The sequence below is a fragment of the Cibotium barometz genome, chromosome 28 (genome assembly GCF_041138505.1).
Source record: "Cibotium barometz isolate CiBa-2024 chromosome 28, ASM4113850v1, whole genome shotgun sequence".
NCBI lineage: Eukaryota > Viridiplantae > Streptophyta > Polypodiopsida > Cyatheales > Cibotiaceae > Cibotium > Cibotium barometz.
The window spans coordinates 21,229,994-21,246,942 of record NC_141073.1 but is presented as its reverse complement, the minus strand read 5'-3'; the positions used below and the strand labels follow the sequence as shown (position 1 = coordinate 21,246,942).

At 46.2% G+C, this 16,949-nt stretch overlaps 1 protein-coding gene across 1 annotated transcript in view; it reads left to right on the top strand.

Moving 5' to 3' along the window:
- Positions 1-16,701, top strand: part of LOC147622646 (putative protein phosphatase 2C 26) — a 40,166-nt gene extending 23,465 nt beyond the window's left edge. The window contains exons 2-11 of the mRNA XM_086822189.1: positions 11,375-11,426; positions 11,530-11,609; positions 12,101-12,182; positions 12,368-12,438; positions 14,534-14,616; positions 14,809-14,906; positions 15,618-15,756; positions 15,868-15,950; positions 16,077-16,125; positions 16,290-16,701. Of these exons, the coding sequence (XP_086678315.1) occupies positions 11,375-11,426; positions 11,530-11,609; positions 12,101-12,182; positions 12,368-12,438; positions 14,534-14,616; positions 14,809-14,906; positions 15,618-15,756; positions 15,868-15,950; positions 16,077-16,125; positions 16,290-16,501 (949 nt within the window). The 3' untranslated portion in view covers positions 16,502-16,701. The remainder of the gene's footprint in view (positions 1-11,374; positions 11,427-11,529; positions 11,610-12,100; positions 12,183-12,367; positions 12,439-14,533; positions 14,617-14,808; positions 14,907-15,617; positions 15,757-15,867; positions 15,951-16,076; positions 16,126-16,289) is intronic.
- The last annotated feature ends 248 nt before the right edge of the window (positions 16,702-16,949 follow it).

Genomic DNA, 16,949 nt, shown 5'->3' with positions numbered 1-16,949 from the left:
TTTGTTCACGTATTGTTGCACAGTCTCATGATCCTTTTGATCTATTTTGTCCCACTTTTGTGTAATCCTTTGCACGGCATTCGAAGGCAAGAACTAAACATAGAACTTTAGATTTCTCCGTGAGTTCCTCATCATTGAAAGCTGTCAAATTAGGCAATGAGTGCCATAATCTTGCTTACATAATACTCACCATTACAAACCTCAAACTTGACCGACTTACCGTTGGCCATAATACTCTAATCTTGCTTGCATAATACTCACCATGGAAAACCTCAAACTTGACCGACTTATCGCCGGCCATAAACTCTTCAAGTTCCTTAGCATGTGGCTCATCCCCTTCATGACTTCTCCTTTCTTTGATCAACGGGGCAGTGTTAGCATTTAGAGTCTCATGTGGGTGTGTCCCTTCATGTGTGAACCCCTGTTTGTGTGTGTGTATCATAGTCACAAGGGACAGGGGACGGTGACGGGGGACGGGGACACGGACGGGATGGGGGACGGCCATTTGTAGGGAACGGGGACGGGGGAGGGAACGACACTCAAAAAATACTTTTTTTTTAAGTTTTTCTACTCTACACTTATTCTACTTTGGAAGTACATCAAAATGAGCACAAATTTACACTAAAATGGTAAGCTTTTGAGTCATGTTAACAAAATACGCCAATCAAAGAGTGAAGGTGTTAATGGTTGATTGTATTAATAATTAAGTAGACTCAAAATTAGTCATGACTCAAGAGTCAGGACTAAGCCTTAAGGAGGCAGAATTCATGGACGGACTCAAATGAGTCAATGACAAAAAGTGCTAAAGTCTAGAGGCTAGAGGCTAGAGCTAAGTAGTAAGGCCCATGAATGATCATCCACGTGAAGTGCTCGCATCATGGTCATGGGTAGCCTGTGTCAAAGAAGCATCAAGCTCATCCTCAGTCTCATCCTCATTGGCATGTTGCTCCTGCAGCTCATCCTCTTGTTGCTCTTCTTGTTGACTCATCTCCCACTCGGTGAAGGGATCTGCCTTCTTGGTCACGCTCTTGCAAAGCATTCGCAAGTTCGCGCTGATGAAGACAAGGTCATTGGCACGCTCTACCCCGAGAGGGTTCCTCTTCCTAGAGGCAATGTAGCTATAGGTACTCCAAAGTTGCTCCAAGCAAGAGGAGCTAACGGCCTGGCTAAGTATGTGGATGGCAAGCTGCTGTAGCTCCGATCCATCCGAACCAAAGTCCTCCCACCATAGAGCAGCACCAACTTTGGAGCGGTCAACCTGTGCATCATGACAGCCATAGGAGCCATGAAATGACCTGTACATGAAAAGCTGGTCTCTGATCTTGCGCCTAACCGATGCATCAGGCACAAGACGATCCAAGATGATCCTCCATCCAGCGCTCACCTCCTGGTCGCTCTCCTGCTTGTTGCCTTGGAATTCTGGGTCCACCACATAAGCTGCTGCATACAATGGAGAGTAGTAGGAATTCCACCTTCCTAGACACAAGGCATGGATCTCCTCGTATCTGTCTTCGTCAGGCACGAAGTTTGTCAACTTCTCTATCATGCGATCCATGGCCTCGTAGACCTTGCCTATGCATGCTTGCATAGCGTCTACAATCCTCAATAGGTGGACTATGGGCCTCACCATAGCATCCGTGGTCTTCACACGCTCCCACCAAGAGGCGTCATCCGCCCGTAACCTACACTCTTGGCCAGTGTTTGTACGGGACTCTTGCATGGTGACAAACTCGTCGCTATAAGGAAAAGTCCCCCTCAAAGCACCGCTACAATCCTTCAACCGGCCCAACATGAGAAAGTTGTAGGCAAACCGGGTGTCGGAATATTTGAGGAGAGAGAGACAGGACCTCTTGTTGAACTCATGCCGAAGTCTTTGGTGGTTGAGGACAAAGGAGACCATGGTGTTGGCCTCCTCAATGAGCAGGCTGATCCATGGCAATGCCCCGATGTCCTTGAGGAGGTTGTTTAGGCAATAAGCCATAGAAAAGGACACCATGACATGTCCATACATACCTTGGAGAATAGCTCTTGCCGCCCTATTGGAAGGCTCTCCATCCGCAACAAAGCCAACTACATGCTCGAGGCCAACGATCTCCATGGTGGTAGCCCACTCCGCCGCCGCAAGCACATCGGCGCTCTTCCCAATGCCTGATGCATCATGAGATGAGATGAAGTACATCTCTCCGCGGGAATATGCAACCACGCCGTGAATACTCCTCTTGCGGGTGTCACTTCATCCATCCACAATGAGGGAGACTCCGTTCCTCTCCCACTGCCGCTTTGTGTTGTCAGCCGCTTGCTCTACAATGCGCTTCTCCTTCTCGAGCAATGTAGTGCGCAAGCTCTCGGATGAGGGGGGCGTATAGGTTGAGCCACACTCCCCAATCTTCTTAACCATGACCTTGAAGTATTCCGGCCATCTTCGTACCAAGCTCGTGTGTCGGATGTATCCATGTCCTCCTAGTGTCCAGCTGAGTCAAGTCCTGCCTGGCTGATAAGTTTTGTAATCTCTGCCCGTGTGAGAGAGAGGGAGGGTGCATCCAGGGAGTACTGAAATAGAGGTAGCATGTCCATACTAAAGCCATGCAGTTGGAACCAAACCGTCATCTATGCATACCAACATGATCCGTCTCCCTGTGATGCCAACTGCCGTGAAGACTCCAGGGCTAAGCGAGCATATCTGAGGTTCACAGTAAGACCCCTCTGTGTGCAAAAATCATGGAGTGCATGTAGATGCTGCTGTAGACCTCCTGGAGACTCAGACACTAATACAATATCATCAGCATAAAGCATAATATGTACTGAGGTACCTGCTAGATCAACTCCATCTCCGCCTCCCCGTGTAATGAAGTCAGCCACCTCATCAATGTATAACCCAAATAGCGTGGGGGAAAGTGGGCATCCTTGCTTCACACCAATGGTGCTAGCAATAGTCTCGGACACCTCTTGGGCATCTGACTCGCCCAAAAACCTACTCATATAATGCATAGATGCCCCATGTCATATCTGCTGGTATGCCAAGAGACTGCAGGTGCTGAAAGAGCCTCTCTCGTGGTACTGTGTCAAATGCCTTGCGGAAATCCACAAAGCAGCAATAGAGCTTTCTCTTCCTCACTCTGGCCTGATCAATCATACATCTCAAAGTGAATACATGGTCAGTGGTAGAGAAAGCTCTCCTGAAGCCTGCCTGCCCTGATGAGCGTAAACCTGCTCGCTCAGCATATAAGCTAAGCTCTTGCTCCAACACTGCACCATAGAGTTTGGCCAACACGTGGCCAACCATAACCGTCCTGTAGTTGCTCGGATCGAGCATATCCCTTGTTTTGTGGATCAGCACAATGGTGTGTGCAAGAAAAGGAGCCAGCATATATGAGATGCTCACCCTGTAGGCCCATATGGTCGGCGGCCCGTCCATGTTGTAGGCGGCGGATAGCTTCCTTTTCCATTGAGTGGGTAAAGAGCTAGCTATGGTAGGTCGAGGCTCCTGTGGCTGAGCTATAGGTGGCTGCTGTGGGGCGTGGTATAGGCCCTCTGCATATGTGTGCCATGTTTGTGGGTCTGCAATGGGTGTCGGTGTCCGGGGCTCTCTGAAGTGCCGCCATGAGATAGGGCTATCTCTACTCATGAAGAAATGGAAGATCTCTAGCTCCTGTATCTCTGCGAAGGCCCACCTTTTGATGCGAGTAAGTCTCCTCATCTCTCTCCTTGACTCCTGCTCTGTGACAGCTCCCAAGGCTCTCTGTATGCGGAGCCGTGAGTATAGGGCTCTGCACTCGTCATCATACCATCTGTTCTGGGGCATAGTCCTAGATCTCGCAGTCTCTCCTGAGTGGGCACGATGTGGGAAGCTCTGTAATGCAGCCGTGTGTAGGAGTGATGCAAGCTGGGCTGTAATGGTATCCATAGGTGCCAGGGGATCCATGAGTAGGAGCCCATCCTCTACTCTGCCAGTGTATATGTCTGCCATGTCATGTGTGAAGTAGATGGTAGTGTGTGGCGTCGGTATGTGGGGGGCTGGTGATACTGGTGATCCGGCTAGTGAAAATGCCAAGTATGTATGATCTGCCCCAATAGGACGAGGTGGGATGGAGAATGAGGTGACAAGTTGTTATGCCTCCAAAGACCCCATAATGTAGTCTACCACCGTGCCTCCGGTCCGTGTATGGCCCCCATGTGGTAAGCATGTCAGCCCTCCTGATCCCGGCCACTGTAGCATCCCGTTATAAATAACGAGATGATGCCTGGCTCCCAACTCTAGTAAGTGGTCCCCATAATGTCCTCTGTCTGGTCCAGTGTCCTTTGATGCCCAACTAGCCCCTATCTCCTCTGGATCCACAAGGTGGAGGATCTCCATGTCATCATAGTCATACACCTCACACTGTCTGCTCTGTGTGTGGGCATTGAAGTCACCCATAAGAAATAACTCCCCTAGTGTAGAATAATGCATAATCTCCTCTAACAGACAAGTGTATGGCGAGGCTCCTGTCTCCTCCTCTTGTGGCATGTCCTCTGTAATGACATAGGAGGATCCTGATGGAGGAAAGTAACATAGGGCTATGTATATAACCCTGTCCTGTGAGAGCTGTAAGCTAATCCACGTGTATTTGGCCTCTGGATCCTGTGCTACCACTCTCAGTCTCCCCTGTAGCTCCCGTCTGAATAGAACTGCTACTCCCCCCGACCCTCTCGAGGTACCCTGGCGTGCGGTCCTCTTGTATGCTGGCTCCCACTGGAATCCCTCTACTCGAGGTAGCCCTCTCTCTGGGCTCTGATCTGTCTCTCTCAGAAGTATGGTGTCTCTCCTCACCATAATATGCTCCAGTCGTCCAGGCTGCACCCATAGTGAATCATTACAGTTCCGTACTGCCATCTGTATCTCTGTAAGTGGCATGGTCTGTGTCCCATAGGCCCAAACCGCTAATCCATGGGCCGGCCATCAATGATGACCCGACCATGTCGATAGAAGGCCTTCTTGCCTTCTCTCCTCGCGTGTAAGACTCGTGGCATGCAAGCTCTCCTATGCTCTAGTTGCATCCTCGTGAGATCGTCATCCAAGAAAATAGGAGCTCCCTCTAAGCCTCGTAGTATGACCCTCTTCCTCATGAAGATGGTCGTGCCTCCACATCCCGAAACTGTATGATGAGAGCTCTCTTCTTTGTCATGTCTTTCCCGGCCCTCCAAGCTTTGAGGAAGGGGGGGGTCCTTCATGTGAGTATCCAAGTCGTGTGCATAGTGTCAGCCCATCCCCCTCGGGGGTAGAGTCGGCTATCTCGGGAATCCCCGTGACTCTCACATTGAGTCTACGAGCATGTCGCATCCGCTCCTCCTCAATGGTGGTGTTGACGATTTGGATCCCTTCTTTTTGGGCATCCTCTTTCACTTCCTTTTTGATGTTCCTCTTCACCACTTCTACCCAACCCTCCCTTGTTGCCTCCATCTTACCTTCTAGGCTCTTGGTGATTGCCTTGGTGAGTTCATCTTTGATGGCCTCTTTGTCAACTTCCACAATCTCCCCCTCCTCCCGTGGTGGTCGGTCCCGTAGAGAGATCACCTCCGCTTTGAGGATGTCGATTTCCTCCTTCATAGTGTCCCGTTCCTTCTTCCATCCCTCTTTCTCCTCTTTCCATGCTTCTTTCTCCTTCTTCCCTCCCTCCTTCTTTTTCTCCCTCTCCTTCTCCCAAGTCTCCTTCTCCCTTTTCCAAGCTTCCTTCTCTTTTTGTAAAGCTTCGAGAGGGCCAAGGCCCAAGCCATCCCCAAACGGCCAAGCCAACAGCCATAAACGGCTAGAAATGGCGAACGTCCCCAAACGGCTAGAAACGGGCAGAAAAACGGGGAAAAAATGGGTGGACTGTGGTGAAATGGCTCCTTGCCGTCCCCGCACAGTGCCGTCCCCCACAAGCGTCCCCGTTCCTGAATGCATCCCCGTCCCCGTCCCTTGTGAGTGACAATTCCTAGTGGACGTCCGCTGCCGTCCCCGTTCTTGAAGGCGTCCCCGTCCCCGTCCCTTGTGAGTGACGATTCCTAGGGGACGTCCGACCGTCCCCTGCCTTCCCCGTCTCCGGTCCGTCCCATTTCGGCGTCCCTCCGTTCCAAGCCCTCGTCCCTTCCGTCCCCTGTGATGACTATGGTGTGTATTGTTGGGATTTGGAGTCTCACGTGTGTGTGACCCCTCATATGTGAACCCGTGTTTATGTGTGTGTTTGAAGCTTTCCGAAAAGCTTTGGGCTTCTTGCCTTTTGGGGATTGATAAGCCATCCCTATACATATTCATGTCATTGCTCCAAGGGGGGTTTGTTGACATCTATGTCATATTGTCATGTGCAAGCTCATTCTGAGGGCTATTTCCTGAAGGGCAGCAGATAAAGAACCAGTTTTGGAACCAGACTCTAGCGCTACAATAGCTAGGCATGGGCACGAAGATTGTGGAATCACCCTGGAAGCTATCAGCCAGCCCATTTTTGCATGTAGTGTAGGTTGCATGTAGAGTAGAATCTGCACAAGACTTAGCCTAGGTCTAACCTAGGTAGGAAAAGACTTCTTTTTGCTACTCCCTCCACCAACACCTCACCTCGATGGAGAGCAAAGATGCTTGGAAAGAAGAGTTACAACGTGATTATGAGACGGGAGATGAAGAACGATACAAAAGGGAACAAGATCGCCAAGCCTAGTACGAACAAATCATCGCCGAGTATAGGCAACAACTCATAAAGAGGACCGTCGGCAATGCGAGAAAGAAGCACATCAAGTAAAGCTTCAGGAAGAGGCACGTCAAGGCCAGCTTCTATAAGAGCAAAGATGGGCACAACTCAAGGAAAACATGGGCACAGTTCATGGCAGCATCAACAAAGGCCATGGAGGAATCACCTAGGGTTTTGAAGCAACCCATGACTGAGAGCGTTGACGCAACAAAAAGAGAGCTTCTAAGACGAGAGTTCTCAGGAGACATGATCACAGAAACAGGTGTTTCCGAGGAGGTGCCATTACCCAAGATGCACGTGCCAGAGCTCGAACCAAAACCAAAGCCAAAGCTAGAGCCAGTAGGCAAACCAGAACCAAAACCACAAATTAAGTAGGTGGATCTTTCCAAATCCTATTTGGAGGAAGATGAGATCAACTCGATAGTTCCCAAGGAGGTGGATCTCTCCAAATCCTGTGAGGAGAAGGAAGAGACTACATGTAATTCAGAAGCTCCAGAGACTGAGCCAGAGAACTTGAAGACCAAGTCAAGGAGCTAGGGGACTTAGCCGACCTTAGACCGTCCCTTCCACTTGATCAAGTACTCTGAATAAATGGTATACCAAGACTATTTAGTACGTTGATCCAGAACCAACTCGAGCTCTAGGGGAATATACCCGGTTGATATTGTGCTTATTGTTTCTATCTTTAGCGGTGCATTTTCCCCTATCAACTACTTATTTGCTGTACTAATTCTTTCTATTTGCTATTTTCCTTAGTGCTAGGCTTCATTATGGCTGAGTCTGCCCTGCAGCTCCGGAGGTTTGACAGAAACTCAGTACGAAGGGCTTTGTGTGAATATATGCTCTTAAAACTTGTGTGTGTGTGTGCGTGCGTGTGTGTGTGTGTGTGAGAGAGAGAGAGAGAGCATATCTTGATACAGAGTTCTACACCCACTATTGGGCACTGATGACGTTAGTGGGGATGTCGTAGTATCTAGTCCATACTATGCATAATGGAGTTGATAGTTATATAGTCTTGTGGATTGACTATCATGAGTATATAACATGCACGTTCCTAAAAGGTGAATTTGGGCATGTTCCTGAATTCATCTAGGTATATCTATGTCCTCGAGGTTAGGGATCTCCTCCATTGGGACATTTTCATCACCTTCACCCAAACGTTCCTTTAAATGACTGATGTGAAAAAGTGGGTGAATCTTGATTCCAAAAGGAAGTGCTAACCGATAGGCTACCTCACTAATCTTCTTTGTGACCTAATAAGGACCACGACATCGAGAAGACAGCTTGTAAACCTTACCAATTCTCATCATTTTAGAGTCCATTGGGACTGTAAGATACACCCACATGCCCTCTTGTAAGGCTCTAGGGGTTCGTCGTTGGTTGGCGTAAAACTGAGCGCAATCTTGAGCACTCTTTATGCTTTCCCTTTCAATTTTCAGCATGTCTTGCATATCTTGCAAGAAGTCCACTACTAATTGCAATTTGACTCCCCTTAGTCCAACGGCTATAGGTGACTTTGGTTGATAACCATACATAAGCATGAATGGGCTATAACCAATAGCCGCATGCTTCTTGCTATTATAAGTAAACTCAATCTGTCGTAGGTACCTTTCCCACGCAGACTATCTCTTGGAGACATATGCCCTCAACATATCCTCCATAGTCTGGTTAGTCCTCTCCATCTGACCATTCGACTCAGGATGATCCGAAGATGACATACTCAAGCGTGTTTCCAATTTGGAAAATACGGATTTCCAGAATTGTGCAGTGAATTTGGGATCCCTATCACTGACAATCTCCTCAGGCAGTCCATAAAGCTTGTACAACTACTCCACAAAGAGCTAAGCCAACTCGTGACTCTTCACTGTCGACTTAGTAGGGATAAATCTTGCCATCTTCGTCAATCGGTCTACAACAACCCAGATTGAGTCATGCCCCCTATTAGTCCAAGGTAATCCAACTACAAAATCCATCGCGATACTTTGCCATTTGTTCTTAGGAATTTGCAAAGGATGTAACAACCCACCAGCTCTAAGCCTTTCAGCTTTGTTAAGCTGGCACTAGGAGCACTTCCGCACATAATCCTCAACAAAGGACTTCATGTGCGGCCAGTAAAAATGTCGGCCAACCAAGGCTAAGATTCTATGTATGCCCGGGTGTCCCGCACTAGGTGCATCATGGCACTCATGCAATATCAAAGTTTGGACTTCCAGACCACTGGGCACACAAACCTTGCCATCCTTGAACAGTAATCCACCTCTAATGGAATACTTTTCCAATATCTTTCTCTCATTAGCACTCACCGGAGTGTCTGAAACACTCGGATCTCACAGGCTGCTTCCGGCCTGGACCAATTGCCAGATTCAACCAAAATGGGAATGTTGTTGGCAACGCCCTTTGAGAGATAGATAAAAGTCAGTCGTTATCTTAGCAAAAGAGATAGCATTAACCTCGGGGATCCTACTAAGGGCATCAGCAACCCAATTGGTCGTTCCCCTACGGTAACGGATCTCTAAGTCAAACTCCTGCATGAGGTCAACCCATATGGCCCTCCGACCCCTCAGGTCAAGCTGATCACAAATATACTTCAACGAATGGTGATCTGTCCAAACTACAAATCGAGACCCATACAAATAGTGTCCAGATTTTCATCGCATGGACAACAGCCAAAAGTTCCTTTTCCTGGGTAGGGTACCTCATCTGTGCATCTGAAAGCTTTTTTACTTTCAAATGCTATGGGCCTCCCATCCAAGAATAGGGCAGCACCTATTGCATAATCGCTAGCATACGTTTCAACCACAAAAGGTTTAGTGGGATCCACAATCAACAACATCGCCGAGGTGGCTCCTTTCGTGCTCTAAAACACCGGTCCAACCTGTCACTCCAAACCACCGGAGGACTTATCTTGCCTTTCTTGCTTCTCACCCCCTTTAAGAGTTCAGTCAAAGGGGTGGCAATCTTGGCATAATTCTCGATGAACTTCCTAAGAAAGCCAGTGAATCCCAAAAAAGATTTCACTTGCCTAATCGTCCTTGGAATAGGCCATTCAAGGATCTTCTGAACCTTTTTCGGATCAATCTTCACACCATCAACGGTAATGACATGACCCAGTTACAAGAGTTCCTGCTTAAAGAACTCACATTTTGACTCCTTTGCATATAGCTTCTCTCGTCTAAGAATCTCTAAGACAACTTTGAGATGATGTTGTATGTGTTCTTCCAATGACCTAGTGTAAATCAGTATGTCATCCAAGAAGACAACAATACACTTCCCTAGATATGGACGAAATAAATCGTTCATCATCTATTGGAAAGTAGCAGGAGCATTAGTCAACCCGAAAGGTAAGACCAAAAACTCATAGTGGCCATAGTGTGTCCAAAACACAGTCTTAGGCACGTCCTTAGGTTTAATCCTTATCTGATGATAGTTAGATCAATCTTGGTGAAATACTTAGCACCTTGAAGACGATCCACCAAGTCATCCATCCTCGGTAAAGGATACTTGTTCTTCACAGTGAGCTTGTTCAAGCCTTTGTAAGATGCCTAACCCCAGGCTATGGTTAACCCAACCTAAGGGTCTTAACCCTGGTTAGCCTTGGGACGTAACAGAAGGAATCCTAGCCACTCACGCCAGCATCAAGGTCGCTGGGGATTGGGAGAAGTGGAAGGTACTCCTTGAAGCCTGGAAAACTGACTGTGACCGGGATACTCGAGCAAGAGGGCCGCAGGCAGGATCAAAATTGTGCTGCCAACGTGCGAAGAATGCCTTTGCCATGCATAACACAACAGGGCTCAGCTGAAGCACGTGATCCAAAACTGCTCTGGTGTCAAACTCAACCTGGTAGTAGCTGTGTGCGAGGGTATGGATTTATATGATCTTGCCCAGCTCGCCAAGGACGCTGGAGCATGGCATTGAGCAAGTCATGAAGCTGGATGCATGCTGCCACAATCTTGCAAACCAATGTAGAGGCCTCAAGGGAGGCTACTGTTGAAGCTAGGAGCTGGAGGTCCGCTTCAGAGAAGAGGCAGGGGCCGGCAGCCTCGGTCGGGAATGCAGAGGAGCTGCCATGGAGTTCTCCTGAAGGGGTGAGGACCAAAGGAAGCCGAGGCCTGACACCTGCTGAAATGAAGCATTCCGAAAGCTAAAACCTGCTGCGAAAACGCTGGAGGGGGAAGGCAGGGCAGAGGCTCGAAGAAGAGGCAAGGCAACAAAAAAGGGGGGTCACAGGGGGGAGAGGGAGGCGATAATGAGACGGGAGAAGGCGGAGAGAAAGGAGCGAAGGAGGAGATGGGACAAAGAGAGGCTGGGGCGCACAAGACCTGGGGCAGCAGGCGGAAGCGGTCGAGGTGGCAGGCAGAGAGCAGGAGGGTGGTGACCAGCTTGTGCAGGGGAGCTCCGGTCCATTCACTAGCTGCCTTAATGTATTTTCTTGGTCTGTGCTGTTTGAATTTCATATGATGGATTGTGTGGTATGTTTCAGTACATGCATATTTTTTCAGTTTTAAACAAGTGATCTATTATTAGTAATACGATCTCATGAAGCCAAGCATGTTGCAAAGGATCTATTTCTTGAAAAAAGAATTCACTGTCTAGATTCATATGTTGTATACAATTTTAATTTAGAAGCTGTTAGGATTTTATGCCCTATTTGCTCTGTTTCTTTTTTGTCTGAACAGATTAGACTTGGCATTTTCTGTGGGGAGTGCGGTGATTCCACATCCAGCAAAAGTATTTGGAATACTCAATACTTATGCTCCAAGAAATGTGATATAATTTTGCCTTGAAATAAATCGCGCATCTTTCTAACATTGTGTAACAAGTGCTAATCTAGGTGGAGAAAGGTGGAGAAGATGCCTTTTTTGTGAGCAAATACAATGGAGGGGTCCTTGGAGTAGCAGACGGTGTGTCTGGGTAAGTGTAGATTTCTGCACATATGTCTTGTCATGGAAATTGTCATAGATGCTGATGGTTTATTGATAAGTCTGCTATGTCATCCCAAGTCTTTCTGTGCAAACCCTTTCTTTTCTTCCTCACCTATCATAGACATCTTTTGTGAGTTTTAAACTTAGTTTTGTCATGCTTTTGTTGATGGGCTTCTCATTTTTCCACAAAAAAAAGACCTTGCCGTATTGCTAGTGGGGAGTCACCAGGTTTATGTATGAAGATTTATCCACTAAGATGAACATGCCTTTATGCCTAAAGCTACACCTACTCTTGGGCGAATGACACAAGGGAGGCTGCTGTTATATGGAGTCTATATAATGCATGATGTAGTAGAGGATCTGAAGTTTGTGAATAGGCTCTCTCAAAGTCAAGATTGCATTTTTTATTCCCTTAGATGTGGAAAATAACCTGAATCTTTTTTTGTTGTAGATTGTACCTTACACTGTGTATGGATGCAGCTGGGCAGAGGAGAACGTAGATCCTGCACTATTTGCGCGCGAACTTATGGAGCATGCAGTATCGGCTGTAGGTAGTGAAGAGGTGAGCTTTGTGACTGGCATGGCACATGGGCACTGTAAGGTTGTAAAAGGTTTTGGTAGGGTGATTGTTTTGACCTTTAGGATAGGATCTTAATGTATCAATGCCAGGCACAGTGATTGTTGTCTGACATGCAATCTAGCAGATAATGAATAAAAATCAAACATGCGTGGTTTCTTTTGTGGTAGATTGGTAATTGCCCGAGGCAGTTGTTGGCAAAGGCTCATAAAGCAACCTCTGCAATTGGAGCTGCAACAGCGTAAGTTCTTTTATTTGGTCTTTTAGAGCTAGTTGTCTTTGTCAATGATGTTGTGATAGTTGCCATACACGGTTTTAGTGCAGCAATTTTGCAAGTCCATGGTCATTCCAGAATGCTAGAAGTAGCATTGCAGTTTCTTTAGAAGAGGACTCTGGCTGATACATTCTAGGGGTTTCGCATGCACCCCATGGGTTACATCATTACATTGACAACGGGATAGAGTTTGAATCTCATGGGTGAGCTTGGACTAATTGAGTGTTAGCAGTTAAATTTTGGAAAAGTTAGTAGGGAAGGGGCCTACATAGTAAGTCAATGGTTGCACATAACCACGTGATGAGCCACCCATATGTGGGCCATAAGCTGGAATAAGGACTGAGGAGGTTTGAACCGTGTGTCAGATACTGAGCATGGCACGGGCGACCTCAGGAGCTCAGGTTTATCATCTGCCTTTTCTCAGGCCTCCAGTTGGATTGGTTTGTATGTTGATTGAGAGCTTAACCATTTCTATGGTTTCACTATTTGCTTGTTGCCTCTGCCACTATGGTTGGATCTCATCTTTACTACTGCAGTAATGTACCATGTGTTCTAGGAGGCTGAAGGGGTGAATGCTCAAGTGGGGGAAATTGACCTTGGTACAAAGCCTTCCCGACTGCTGGTTGGCTGGTTGGCCAGCTTACCACCAATGAAAAATTAGTTTCTTAGTCCTCTTGGCCACTTTTCAGTGGTCAAAACTGCCTGGACACTAGGAAACCTGGCCCACTTTTTCTCAGGCTATTTTTCCTGCCCAAGACAGCTCTGTACATCTACTTCTATTGCTTCTTTTGGTTCCCACTTTTGCACTTGCGTAGGCCTTCTACTCAGATTTATTTCCATCACAATTGTGCATCTAATTTTTTGTCTATGCATTATTTGGGGTAGTTGGTGTGCATGGACCACAGGTTGGATAGCATCTCATGGGCTTTCTATGGATGGACCTCTTATATTGCGATAAATGGAACTAGAGGCACCAAACCAGAGCAGAGTTTTGCAGATATGGCCTTTTGGCAGATCCACATCCATAGCACACTCTCTGATCCAGAATTACTCTGTACAAAGACCTCATGCTAACCAAAAAAAGGTTTTATTGAGATGCCAAGATACCTGGGTGCACACTTATAACATGCATTGAAGATATCTCTGGGGCAGCTTGGTGTCACGTTACACAGCATATAGAGACACATGAGGCTTGGATCTGAGAGGGAGTGCAGAAAGCTCTGGGTATGCTTAGGAGGTGGAGACAGAGGAATGTGGGACATGAAGCCACAAATAAGTCTGTTGTGATTTAACCTGTGTTGTTGTATAAAAATGTATTAATAAAGCACAACGCAGAAACATTTCTAGGACTGAAATTTTGGAAGCCCTGTGCTAAACTGGTGGGTAGAGGTGAATGCCTGAAGAGTTAAAAGGGGTGCCTGAAGAGTTAAAAGGGGATTCTCTATAGGTGTCATGGCTGGAAGATTTCGCTGCATGCTGGTTGGCCAGGGTGGTTTATGATTTTACTAGTCAGTCAGCCCAATCGGCCAGTCATCAATTTAGGTGGCCGTCTACCTAGTCTGTTGATGACCTTCAAAAACCATGTTCTTCATTTTGTTGCTTTATTTTCTTTCCTTCCTCCACTCCATAGTTACGCTACAAATCAGGGCTCACAAATGCATGACTACCTAGTTCATTCACTCCAAACAATGTTCCCTTAGTGCTGTGGTACAGTTATGTCACATGCAAACCAGACAGAACTGGATGCATATGCCTCGTACGTCCCCACCCCAGCCCATTCATCAAGTTCTTGGCAAACCTGAGATGCATGGCTGTGTCGGGGTTGTGACCCAGAAACTTTTCGGGAAGGCCATCCTCTTAAGCACAGGCTTTATAGGTACCTATATCAGAGGAAAGAATGCCCCATAAACACTAGCTAGACTGATATTTTCTAAGTTTTAAGCTTAATGATTTCACATAAATAAGCGAGTGAAGGCATAGCTTGTTGGTCATTAAATCTCTACAGTGTTCTACGCATGCCCTTATGTATCAGTATTTACACCATGCTTTTCTAAAATAACAGTATTGTGGCTATATTGGAAAGAAAAGGAGGCATCCTTCATATCGCTAACCTTGGAGACTGTGGCTTGCGACTTTTAAGAAAAGGTGCCCAAGTCCAGTTTCTACCTCTTCCTTGCAGATTGCTTCAGTTTAAGGCTTATCATGGTGAAATTTGATAGTAACCTTGTTTTTTGTCTATGTGCTGTCACGTGCCTTGGCTCTACTTGTGATGGGGTAGTTCCATGTGGTTTCTATAAAGAAAGTAGAAAGTCTATTCATCCTGATTGAGTTATGCAGGTAAAATTGTCTTTGCAACCTCTACTCAACAGCATTATTTTGATTGCCCATACCAACTCAGTTCTGAACCAGGTGCCCAGACATCAATTGATGCTATGGTACACATTTTTATCCCACCATCCACTCTTTAGCAATTTGTTTGCAGGATTTTTTCTTACTTATATTGCTTGCTCATATTTTATATGCATGCACCTACGTATGCCTGCTTGTGCCTCCAAAATGGCCATCCCGGGCAGCCCATCCCTAATGGAGGCTATCCACCTCATGTATGTAACCTCCCACGTTGAGGATCTCTAAACTTCACCCGTGGAAGTTTCTCAAATCCCCTTTACATTCATTAAGCCTCCTGAAGTACTTCCTTTGGTAATCGCTACCCCTTGCCCAGTGAAAATCATAATGTTTACTTGTACAGGCATAGTGAACCAATCCAGTAAGGATAGGAGAGTTCGGAATGTATTTCAAACTTGTAGGGAACGTGGAACCCTAGGTGTAAGGAGGCCAATAATTTCCATGCTTTGTTTTGAAGCCAATAAATTTTCATCCTCAAGTCACTGGCACGTTTACCAGCTGCATTTACATGCTCATGAGTAGACTGAACAGGTTGAAAATGCCAGTGTGACATGAGGGATATTCACCCCTTTCGTTACATCCCTCTTTTAGTATATAGATATCAAGCTCTCCTCTTTTCAGCAGACAAGGTTTCGTTTTCTTTTTCCGCTCTTTGTCAGTCAAAGTAGTGTTCAGACTCAAAGCTTCAAAGGTCCTCCTTAATTTCACTGAAAACTTCAATGCTGGGCTGTTTGGAACAGATTTATAAAGTAGAAGTAGTTGAAGGGGACATCATCATCATGGGATCAGATGGTCTCTTTGATAATGTTCATGACAAAGAAATTGAAAACACTATTAGCTTTTTTGGTGGCTCTGATGAGGACTTCGCCCAGCAAATCGGTATGCTACAGCTTCCTATATATATGCTTAATGGCTGCCTGCATAGTATTAGCTATGCTTGATATGATGTATTGTGTTAAACATCTACCAAGAGAAAGGATGGTAATGCAGCTACAGCGTTAGCTTCACTTGCAAGCACACATGCAAAAGATGTGAAATACGAATCACCCTACTCTCAAGAGGCTATATTGCAGGCAAGATGCGACTTCCCTCTAGCTTAGCTTATAACAGGACAAGCTCAGTAGTGTTATATGACCAATGAGATCATGTTGTTTGTTTTACTACATCTCTTGAGTGATACTATCGTGGCGGCCTTGCAGGGCTATGCCTTGCCTCTTTGGAAGAAAATTCTTGGGCAGAAGCTAACAGGCATGTAAACTGCTTTTGTTGCTTTGACCTGCTATCCCAATGTTTGATGTTTTTGGGTTGATGTTTCTGGGGAGGATTTAGTAGCTTCCTTACTTAAGAGAGTTAATTATCTTATCATTCGACTTCTTATTCCTGCTAACTTGTATGTGGTGCTCAATGAGCAGGAGGAAAGCTAGACGATATCACCGTTTTGACTGCACATGTAGTGGATGCTCAAACCTTGCCAAGGGATGAAGCTGTGTCATCAATCAAAGAAGACGTTCCATTGGAAGAAACCAAAGAGGATGTTCCATTGGAAGAAACCAAAGAAGATGTTCCATTGGAAGAAACCAATGATGTGTCTGTACCAAGCCCGTTGATTGCTCCTTTAGTCTAATCAATATCTATAGGCATCATGCAAGGTCTTACACTGTAAATACAGATGCAAGTCCCTCATTTTCTCCTGGAAGGCCTTACAGTGTATAAATCGACATATTATTGTGTTCTTTGTAAATTATGTCCCTCTACACAATAAATGAGGAACATTGAAAGGCATATCAATCAAATGGCATTCTTATCCCTACATCAGGGATCTAAGTGTGGATTGTTGAACAACGCACCATAAACTGGCATTTCTACTAGCTTGTTCATGTTTGTGTGCCATCAAATTTGCTAAAAATTGCCAATGTTTCATTTACACACAATCAACCACATTGATTGGAGGCCTTTCAACAGTCAATGTCTTGATGCAAAATATGATGGGCTGGTAGTCAGCAAGAATCAGCAGCATCAACCTAGTCACATGGGAGGGTATGACACATGATCAGCAGAGGATTTGATTAGGA